This window comes from Monopterus albus, unplaced genomic scaffold (assembly GCF_001952655.1).
Source record: "Monopterus albus unplaced genomic scaffold, M_albus_1.0 scaffold129.1, whole genome shotgun sequence".
In the NCBI taxonomy this organism is placed as follows: domain Eukaryota; kingdom Metazoa; phylum Chordata; class Actinopteri; order Synbranchiformes; family Synbranchidae; genus Monopterus; species Monopterus albus.
This window is the reverse complement of record NW_018128009.1, coordinates 231,705-243,277: the sequence shown is the minus strand read 5'-3', so window position 1 is coordinate 243,277 and position 11,573 is coordinate 231,705. Positions and strand designations below refer to the sequence as shown.

Here is an 11,573-nt window from a genome sequence, read left to right as displayed (position 1 = left end):
TTTTTCCTAATGCTTTTCTGTTTTTTTTCCTGCATGCTTGAGTGAGTCTGCTCTTCTATTGCTCATCCTCTATTAAAATACATCTCAGTCAGCAGGATGTGGGGCCAGTTTTTTCTTTTCTTTTCTTCTATGTCCAGCCTACATATATGATGTGGTTGGACCCATGACTGGAGGGCTGGAAGCTGGGTCTGCTGACGTTATATATCATCAGGGGCCCACAGTTCACCCTTAAACCTGTGGTCTATAATGAGGCGGAGAAGAGAAAATAAACCTCATGGCAGGCCAGATCCAGTTGGACTATACCCTAATGCAGTTGGTACAGTATCGTAAGACAATATAGGCTTAGCAATATAGGGTTAGCAATCACCATCTAACTCTTACTAACCTTCTCACTAACTTTTACTTAACTCTTACCCCCGTCTTTTCAAACACCATCTATCGTCTGTATCGCTGACTCCCTCGAGGCACACAGCAGTGATTTAGGGCATGATTCCTAACCTTTTCTTCTTCTTCTTGTGACCCATTAAATCAAAGCAGTGCATACTCATGATGACCACTTGTCACATGGAAGCGATGTTTGAAATAGCTTTTAGAGGGCTAGAGATGTATAAACAGGCAGTTTTTTCCTACAAATGAAAGGAGGCTTGAAAATAAACCTGATACACAGAGATTATACTTAAAACATTGCACTTGCACATTAGGCTATCAAAGTGTGGACTTCTTTATTATCAAGTGGCTCACAGGGCAAAAACAATTTCCTTGTTTAGACATGTTTCAGTTTATAACAGCTTCGGTGATGTTATATGGAATCCATATTAACTTTCCTGTAATGACGCTAAACATTTAATATTCAACATTACCAAGTCTTTTTATACTGAGCATGTCTCTGTTATCACTTTATGACTCTGACTCTTCAGTTTGTAATCAGTACATGCAGTATTTAGTGTCTCTGGAGTGATAAACCATTTATGAGTAAAAACAGATGGAAGTCAGGATTTAAGTTTCTCTTTTATTTTTTTTTGCATGTTCTTCTTTATTCACCCTCAACCTATGTTTCTTCTTTTCTCTATGAAACCACCAAGCATGCACACACACACACACACACACACACACACACACACACACACACACACAGCAGATAATCAAATCAGCAGATAATTCAATTATAAAACCCTTTTAAGGAGAACTGTGATGTCCTGATAACAAGGTGTTTAAGGCTAGAACATATATGAGGGTGATTTGAGCTGTGTCACAGTTTCACTTATTGAATCAATGACATATTGTTACCCGTGGTGTACTTCTGCAGTTGCCAGGAGGTATGTGAAAAGCTCAGCTACTTAGCTAACTAGTAAACTAACAATAGCCAGGAATCTGCATCAGCTAGAGTTGGTGCTTGAAAAGTATTTATTGAGTAAGCAGAGAAGTTAAGATTAACTGGCTAAAAACCATGAATAATGTTCAGTGGCCTATTGGGTAAGTGGATCACATTAAATAACAATAATTAAAAGTTAAGGATAAGCAAATGAAATACTGTAGTTAGCTTAAAGTAATGAATAATGTTAAACAGGTGAAACAGCTCAAAAGTAAATAGTGAAAGAACAGCTGAAGTGGATAGCTAAAAGTAAAGGGTTAAACGTTATTAAAAGTAATGTAAAAACAGCTGATTCTTTCCAAGGTTGTTTTGGTACATGAACATGCGGCCATTGGCATCATCTCACAGGATTTACAGGCTCATCTACTGCCAGAACTTCCAGCTGTTATGGGCAGTCATTTAGTGTGTTGTCCACAGTAATAAAGTGCACGCTCCTTCCTTCAATCACTCAAAATCTGTTGGTGGAAACAGTCTTTGTGTGCTTGTCCAGTCTTTGAAGGTTTCAATTAGTGTGTCCCTGCCTTTAGAAAAGGTGTTGGGCCACCAGAACAGCTTCAGCGCTTCTTGGCATTGATTCAACAAGTCTTCGAACTCTACTGGAGGGATGAACACCATTTTACCAAAAGATATTGGTTGGTCCAAAATTTCCCAGAGGTGTTCAACTGGGTTGAGATCTCGTGACTTCACAGGCCATAGTATATGATTCACATTCAGTGACCTCTCGTGTCCGGCAGATGGGGGCACAGTCATCCTGTTATCCTTAAGAGCAGTAATGAATAAATGGTTAAAATGTGTGACACTCCATATAGTACAAATTCAAACTTGACCACAGCAATCTAAACTGCCTAAACACTTGTTTAAACTATTGTATTAAAACAGTACCCACTGTCACTGATAGAGCTTAATAACATTTAGTTTATAATCTATTCAAACGAACACTTCTGGAACTTCACACGTAGTGCAGACGAAGGGGTACTTGAGTTCATTTGGCAGGGCAGTTGGACTATGTTTAACAAAATGTTTGAGTGGAACAATTTTCACAGCGTAAGCTTGATTAGTACCACTGTGTTTCACGTGTTTCTTTGCTTTCATCTGTCTAGCCACTGCTCTGGAGTGCACACCAGGACTTGGCCTGGGTCCAGATTTAGATCCCTCTGCTCAGCCTGAGTCCATCCTGTGAAAAGAGAGCCCAAGAGTGAGTGGTAACACAGAGGTGCTACGGTTGGAGGCATAGCCAGACCATCCAATGGGATCAGGGAAGCTGGCTCAGATGTTGCTGGGATGGGTGGTTGTGTGCCTCATGGCGGTCCATGTGGCGTTTGGTGAAACTGCAAATGGACCGTACCAAGCCAGCCGCTTCACCGGCACTACAGACCAAAGAGAGGCGCAGCGGGTTCGACGTCGTGGCCAGGAGACTCTGAGAGGGTAGGGATGAGAGTCTCTGTGTGTGTCCCTTGTCTTTGGCCAAATCCTAATGAACAGCAATTCTTAATGCAGTTTGTTATTTATTGTATTAATGAGATACTGCAGAAGCATTCAGTGAAGAGTGCTGAAATGAAGAAAAGTGCATTAAGTTTGATTTTGCATATATGACTCAGACATTTGTAGCTGAATCTGGACAAGTTTAAAATATAAATTATTTTCTTTATTCTGCTGTCCTAGAAGCTCTTTTTTTAACTGCTGTGCTTTCTGGATTAAGGCCAAGCTCACATACCAAATAATGCTGATGAATACTACCACATTGTTTTCCTCAATAACAGCACATGTTCAATCTTAAGAGGCAGCTCGGCATACTGAAATCTCCCAGTAGTTACTGCACATTGTCAGTTTCATGAGAAAGCAGCTTTCTGTACATCACATGATGGGATGAGGAGTGAAAAGCATGACCCAGAGCTAGTTAAAGCTGGAGAAGGTAGCTCAGGACTGCTGTGAGGAAACTGCTGGCCCTAGTGGCAAAAATGGTGTTTTAGGTACATATGAAAATCCATTTATGCATGTGTATGTTTTTAAAGGTGTTTGTTTGAATGTCTGAATGTGGGGAGCAGCCGGAGAAATTACACCAATTACAACCCCCTCCTTCTCCCTCTGTCCCTTCTCTCTCCTGCAGCCCAGATAATTCATATCATTAGCTGAGCACTATGAATCTGTATAGGATGCATGTCACTGTGGCAACAAGTTTTTACACATTTCAAAAACAATGGATGGTTTGTTTTGGGGCCTGTTTTCAGTGTCTGCATCAATTGTTCCAATCAGACCCTCCCATCTGTCCCAGCTTATGGTTCCCCCAGTGCCAAGCCACAGGAAATGAGGTATTCAAATCACCCGAGGGCGCTATGAAAAGAGGCGTTTGTTTCACTGCTGTAGGTGACAAAGCTGCAGAGGGAAGAAAAAGTATGAAAAAATGAGAGCATATAAGGAAATGAGAGATGAAAGGAAGAAGAAATTGGGAGTGATAGTGAGAAAGTTAGAGAAAAATAACTAGTGCATTAACATTTCTACTCCACTGGCCATTGTACTTGTCCTATCTGACCTGTCCTGTCTCCAGTCTCCCATTGTTCAATGGACTATGAGGCGATTGGCATTGAACTCAAGATATGATCTGACTGAGCACTAATTCTGTCTAACAGACAGCAAGAGAGTCAAGAAACCAGGAGGCCTTGCACAATAGCAAATTATTCCCACCACATAGTGTGTGGTTTCATGAGAGCAAGTGACAGCAGCCTACAGACCTTTTCCAATACATTGTTAAGTTCTGGAAACACTGCTGTGTTAGGAATGAAATACTCATGCATTGATAGTTTTCTGTACCAAAGTAAACAGGTGATGAGATTACATAGCATCGTTGAAACCCAAGATGCCCTGTTTGTATGTGGGCTGTAGACCAGTACAAGGCCCCCAGACTGAAGGTATTTGACAGAATGTTTGATGTAGTTTTGGTTATTTTTATTGGATTTCTAAGTGTCGACTGGTAACTGTCATTTCAATAGTTTTAAAACTTTAAATCATCTCCCATGTGGTGTGTGAGTTGCCCAAAGCAAACAGGAATAATGTGGTCAATTTATTTTCAGATCCGGTTTGAGTGTTGTTGGATGAAAACAACCACAATTTGTCTGAAATCGGGTAAAATTAGTCATCTACATGTGAGAATGTTTCATCAAACCACAACTGGATGAAAGCCTCAAGAGTAAAGAAATCACACACATGTGATGAGTAAGAAGGTATTTTGGCTGCTGATAAGGATTTGTGTAGTGTAAGCCAAAGGTTTCTTACTCAAGAGTTGCTTAATTTTTCCACACTTAAAAAACTACAATACATGCAAACCTGCACTTGTGTCTACTGTAATGCTTTCATCTAGAAGTGTCACCAATCACAGTGGACTGTCAGTAACTCAGTCTGGGTTTCACCGATTCTGTGTGTGGGAGATAATGATGGTCATTACGCTGGCCTTGGGCTGGGGCGCTGTGTTTATTTGCTGGCTAGAGCTCTTCATATTCCCTGGTCTGTGTCTGGTAGCACTGACACTGATTGGCTCCCGCAGCACATGGCAGCCTGTCATCCATCCACTTAAGGGCGACATCTGATCAGACCTTAGGCTTGCTGGCTGGCTGCCTGGTCTTCTTTATTCAATGACTGTTTAGTTGGTAGGACAAGAAAAGGAAAGTGTGAGGCAGAGACAGGGAGTTTTTGCTTTTGATTTCTTTCTCTTTGTTCTAATATAGTATCTAAGCACTGAATGCTTATAGTATAGTATGCACAGCCTCTGGTACTGTATATAACAGTTAAAGAATCCAGCAAAGTTATTTTTTTGTAGCCAGAAACCTAATTAACTTAGCCTAGCTTGGCCCAGTAAGCTCTGCTGAGGAGAGACGCTTGGCTGCTTGGTTAGCTTGGCATACAGTCAGCCCCAAAGCTTAGAATTTAATTCAGTCACTCAAGTCCCTTCCAAGATTAATGTCAGTACCACCCTGATGGCCTGGACGAGGTCCTCTATTTATAGTCTGCCTTGGCATGTTCTGAAAAGAAATAGAAGAATTTCCCAGGTTTGGATGTTTCAGAGCAAACATCTTAACTCAGAATTATTTGATTGTTTTGAGGATAGGGGAAAGAAAAAAGACAGTAAAGATCAAGAAGAATTTTTATTTGAGATGAGTGGAAAATTGCCAGTTTCCCCTTTGTGTTTCATGTGCATTTGATTCCATTTTAGGTTTTCACATGTCTGCATTTTATGCTTATTGTATGTGCAGCCTAAGACTTAGCTATAAAACAGGATCATCTGAGACAGGTGATTTTCACATGGTCTATGAATCAAGAAGTTTCAACTTAATGTCAGAGTGTATGAAGAGATTTAGCTCAGTTTAATTCGCACGCACATGGACACAAACACACAAGCCGCACACATGGATTTAAACACAATAAAACTAATCTAGACATAAACAAACATAAAGGCATCACGTGAGTTTATGTATGAGCAGAGCTGTATTTGATTTATGTTATTACTATATTAATATAGAAGATTAGCATTCGAGCACTTTGCTTGTTTTGTCTGAACAAAACCCAAAGATATTCAATTGACAGTGATGGATAATATAGAAAAACTGAACATTCTCACATTTGAAAAGCTGAAACCAAAGAACGTATGGCATATTTCCTAAAAACATTTTAGGCTCTAAAATGAATGTTAATTAACTTGAAATTACAAGATAACTAGGTTGTGTACATAAAAATGAGCTTTTCTAAATGTTTATTTCTATGTGTATTATTATCCTTTTTGTCTTTGAGCTCTGAAAAAACAGATATGACAGTGTCTTCATATTTACCTTTGGATGTGGCAGCAGCTGTCTTCCTTTTATTTCAATTAATGGCAGTTAATTCATTATTTATGGGCTGGTAGACAACTTCAGTGAATGCAACTTGGCCAAATAAGAGTTAATCTCCTTTAGATTGAGCCCTGCGAGCAGTAGGACATTTAAATATTAAGAAAAACTCCAGGGGCTTAAGGTCAATTTTTATGGCTGTCTTTCAAGTCTGTTTTACTTCAGTTCACCCTTTAAAGCCTCCTCTCTGTGATAGGAGACCAGGAATTGACCTGGAGGAAAAAGTGAGAAAGGAAGAATAACAAACCAAAGCCCCCTCAGGGTCATACCTCTAAATCCTTGATATATAGACATCCCCCACATTTGTAACAGCGGAACTTTTTTAATGCTTTGTGGAGAAATAGATCAGGGACGAAGCTGGGTTCACAGCTCACTAAGTGTTGGGTTGTTGATGTCTAGCTCTGTGCATTTCTGAAGTTTTTCTTAAGCCCTGTTTGGTTTGTGTGTCTGCTCCAGAACTGCAGCCCCCCCACCACGGGTCTGGAATCTTCATGCTTATGCTGCTCTCTCCTTTAGTTCCATATCTCTGTTTTCCGCTCCCGCTTCCTCCTCTCCTCAGCATAAGCTTGTTTTGCTTTCCCTCCCACTGATCTCCTGTTCCTTTCCCAACATTCTGTGTTTCCTCTTCCTAACCGCCGTCCCTCTCACTCACTTCACACTTTCTCTCTTTTCAGTTTCTGGAAATGTTCCAAAGAATCCACTGTCTTTCCTCCCTCTACTTGTTTTTCCTCTTTGTGTGACCACCAACTCTCTACCTACATAAATATGTCTCTAGCCCACCTGCTTGTCAGTTCTTCTGTCCCACCATGCCATCTGGTAATGTGGTTGGAGGTGTGCTCTGCTCTCCATCCATCAGCAATTCAAACCCCAGCTGTCATTTCCCTTGTGACCATCTGGGGTTACTATGGATACGTCTGGTGAAGAGGAGAGGAAGGTCATCTGTTTTATGCAGGAGGAAAGTTAATCAGAGCTAACATTCACTTTAATTATGTGCAAATATATATGGATAATTTTAAGTTAAGCTTGAGACATATTGACATATTGAAACGTTTGGCAGGAAACTTGAGTTATAAATTGAGAAGATTGAATTTGAAACAGACAAATTAACTCACAACTCTATGGAAGTGCCATACTAAATCCCTGAAGTGCCCCTTTTAGACCTTGACCTGCTGTTATCTAGTTTTATTAATCCTCAGTCAGCATCAGAAAACACCAGGTAATCCATCAGAAATTGTCCAGATTCAAAAGATGTGATCCCTGTGGTAAATGACTTTACCATGAGCATCTGGATCAGGCTTTGTCTCAGTTTACCAAGCTGTGGTCCCTCAGTTCTTAGTCATGCTATCAGCAAATGCAAACAACTAACCACCACCACCACCACAGATAACCACAGATGTACCCATCATTATTCAAGCTGAAAAGTCACTAAGGATATCATTAGCACAACCACAGAGTTGGAATCCATCCAGTCAATGTATTCGACAGCTTCATGCAGCGTCTTGGGGTTTTTCACTTGAGTGTACACTGACTCATACACACGTTCATTTTGGTACATGGATTTTGGTTTTGGGATTGATGCATATTGAGATTTTTATTCTGTTTCTCAATAAAGTGAATTACAAAATAAGTAGTTGTGTAATACTTAATGGGTGATTAAACTTGAAGTGTCCTTCACATTATCTTGTAAGGCAGCTGCAGACTTTAGTCCTACTGCACGTTTATGTGCGGGTTTGTCCGCGTGTCATCTCTAAATCTAGTTTAGCTGTTCCCTCAAAAGAAAACTTGGTGGCTAACCTGTCAGGACAATTAAGCTCTCTATAAGCGATGAGTCTTACATACTGCATGTCAAACTGGATCAAAGTTCACTGCAGTCTGTCCAGAATCAGAGCTCACTGAGAGGGGGACAGCTATGGGGAGTTACACTGGATATTTGCCAGGACAGCCATGAATGAAGAAAAGAAGACTTTATACATTTCGTCCTTCCATGTTTAACTTTAGCCTTGAATGAAAACAAAATGACACTCCTCATCATGCAGGCTTGTAGCTGTCCTTCCCCTCCTCTCCTCTCTGAAAATACCTCCATAAATGTCTCCAGGAGGCTTTGTGTAAAAGTTTGTTTATTTGGAAAGCAGAGGCCATGCAGGTCTTGAACAGTTCAGAAAATAACTCCAACTGTGTGTGTATTTCACTAAAATATGTTTAAGAGGTAAGGGTAAGCAGTGAGTTTGTTGGTTTTTTCTTTTGGTCTCAGGCCTAATGTGTGTGGCTCTCGCTACCATTCATACTGCTGTCCAGGCTGGAAGACTCTGCCAGGAGGGAACCAGTGTATCGTTCGTAAGTTGTTCCATCCTTGAACCCTTTTTAAGTCCAGTGTACAAGATAACAGATAGGCCACAATTCTGCTTATGTTGTTTTTGTCGGTTGACAACAGAGCATTTACAGTATGTACCAGTCAAAGTCACTCTCTTCTCTTTCTCCTCTTCTTCTCCCACTGTTCAGCTATTTGCAGGAATTCATGTGGTGATGGCTTCTGTTCCAGACCCAACATGTGTACCTGCTCCAATGGCCAGCTCTCTCCCAACTGTGGAGCAGCAACAGGAGGTCAGTAACGGTACCACTTCTCTCACACACACATAAAATAACTTTATCTTCATGTAGAATAAATTCTTATCATAAGGTGGTAACTGGCAAATAGATTTAAAGTAAGTAAGAATTTTGCTGCTTTTTTATCAATCACATTACATTCATCTGACAATTTTTTCCAACATGACAAACATAACAAAGTCTGCCTATTAGCAGCTCTAAATGGCTGGCAACTACCCTAACCAAAATATAGTGTGACACACAAATGCTGCACAAAGTATAGTTTTTACACTTGTACAGGTTAAACAAACAAAATGTAATGTGTCAGTTACTGAACTTTAGATGTGCTGGTAGTCAGAATTTGATTATTTTGAACACAGCCAGACTGTTTCCCTTTTTCCAGTCTTTGTGCTAAGCTAAGTTAACCAGGTACTGGTGTCACATATATTTAACTGACTGATATTAACAAGCAGTAGTGTGGTATCATCTAACTGCTCATCGGTCATCAAAAAACCCAGACTGATAATATAAAATTCCCACACAAGATGTTCCTTTTTCCTTCACTTAACCTTGTATACAACTGAAACAGCAGGATTACATAGTGGTTAGAGTTGCTTTCAGCCAGGTTTCCAGATAAAGAACATTTGGCCTGTTGATTACGTTTTTTTGATTAGTGTAAATGAGAAATGGCAAAGTAGCGAATTGTTGTAAACTAGTGACCAAATGATGTTGCCTGTTATACTGAGCAGTTTCAGCTTCTTCTCAATCAGTTGCTCTGCTATTTTCCGAAAGTTCCAGCCTTCCCTCATGGGAGCCAGATTAGTACTGTAGCCAGTGTGATAGTAGTGTAAAAAGTAGCAGGCCTGCACAACAGCCTGCAGGTCACAGGGATTGTCCGGATTAAAGCCCCGGTCCCGTCTTCTGGGCTTAGTTACAAACCACTCAGGGTCAATATGTTTTCAGATGTTTATTGCACATGCAGGGTGTGTGAAATCATATTTGTCTTAGTGAGATTAGCACAGGATTTACATGAGAAGTTAATATGTGCAGGACATACCGAGAACCTTGTCATTAAGCACCACTTTGTCAAAATGTGTGTCACTGTGTGTGTTAAGTAGCATGCAATGTGGTCAGCTTCACTGCTTTAATAGGCCAAAGTCAGCTCGTCAGTCATGCCTGGTCCCTGTGAGACCCTGTATACATGCTCACATTCCAGTAAGCCCACTCGCTAACACACATTTTCACTCACGCAACTGTACGCACGGACATTTGCACATAGACGGTCTTATTTAAACAGACAGAAAAAGTACATGTACACATACTGTACATGGACACAGTAAGCATCAGTTGGTTGTGAACAAGAGTTTTAAAACAGGATTTGTTCCAGTCATAACTAAAGATAACTCTCAGAGGAACAGTGGGTGGGGTGGAGAAAGCCTCTGACCTGTATGGCAAGCTACATGCAGATCTCCTGCAGATTCAGTACTTTGGCAAAAGCTATGAAGTCATGTTCCTTAGGGGCAGGAGTGGCGCATGAAAGTGAGGTGATAAATTAAAGCGAGAGCTTAGCAGACCTCGACCAAATTTAAGTGATTCTCAGCTGGGATTTGTAGTGGATTTTCTTCAGCTTTACAGGCAGAGTGAAGGCAGGAAAGGAAGCTACTGAGATACCGAATGATCAGTTTAATCATACAGCACTTCATTAGTTGAGGGGAAAATGTTTTATCGATCTGTTATAGTGGTGTGTGTCACGGAAAAGACCTTCCTCTGGCCTCTCTGGTGGCTTTAGTGAATGTCAGACCCAGAAGTTTCCTGAGCTCTGCTGAATGACCCTGCTAACCATGGAACCATGGGGGACAACATATTTGGAAATCCTTTGCCATCTCTGGTCTCAAAGATGAAGTTATAATTCTAACCAATTAAAAGTATCTGTTGATTTGCTCAGCGTGTTATGTTTAATTACTTCTGAACTACTCCAGTCCAGTTATGTTTGTAATTGTCTTGGCTCTGTTCTATATTTGGTTATAAAGCTTTGAGCTGATTTGAAGCCCCAGAGTGACACTTATTGTTTTAAGTGTGTTTAACACATTACTAAGTTGGAAACTGTTTGCAAAACATCATAAGTCTCTGAGGCTTTAAGCCACGTTAGGAAAAGACAAACACTCCTCATTGTAGATCTTGTCTTCCCCAATCTGCTAACTCCAAGATTTAGCTTTTAAAGAGAGAGAGAGATAGAGAGCGACCACTTTTTAACAGAATAATTTAATGCAGCTGGAAGTAAACTGCACCTCTATGGAGATTCAACTGGAAACGTCAGTTTCCTTTGCTTTAATTATACAGCCAGATTCTGGCACCCTGCTTGACTGTGTTCTAGATAGCAACTGTATGTCTCATGCTTGTCTGTGGAATGCAGAGGTTTAAATAAATCAGTAACACATTTGTGACTTTCTACATGTAAGCCACATGTCTATCATTATTTCTTGGTCTACACAAATGGTCATCGATTTTTTTTATGACTCTTCCTGGAATCTTTGCCGTTTGCCAATAAACAATATAAGCATGTGTTTCTGTGGATAGCCTGGCAGACATTTAGACATTTACACATTTCCAGAAATAGAAATGTGAAATCTTTGCAAAACCAAGGTGCAATGAGTTATTTAAGGGTAAGCCTTAAGCCCCTTTCAGACATGCACTGGAATCCTGAAATTATCTAGACATTACCCAGGGGGGCTGTATGTGAGAAC

At 40.4% G+C, this 11,573-nt stretch overlaps 1 protein-coding gene across 1 annotated transcript in view; it reads left to right on the top strand.

Annotated features, from left to right (window-relative positions):
• The window catches only part of fbn2b (fibrillin 2b), a 62,975-nt gene that overhangs the window by 1,358 nt on the left and 50,044 nt on the right, over positions 1-11,573 (top strand). The window contains exons 2-4 of the mRNA XM_020613073.1: positions 2,473-2,797; positions 8,498-8,580; positions 8,746-8,847. Coding sequence (XP_020468729.1) covers positions 2,619-2,797; positions 8,498-8,580; positions 8,746-8,847 — 364 coding nt within the window. The 5' untranslated portion in view covers positions 2,473-2,618. The remainder of the gene's footprint in view (positions 1-2,472; positions 2,798-8,497; positions 8,581-8,745; positions 8,848-11,573) is intronic.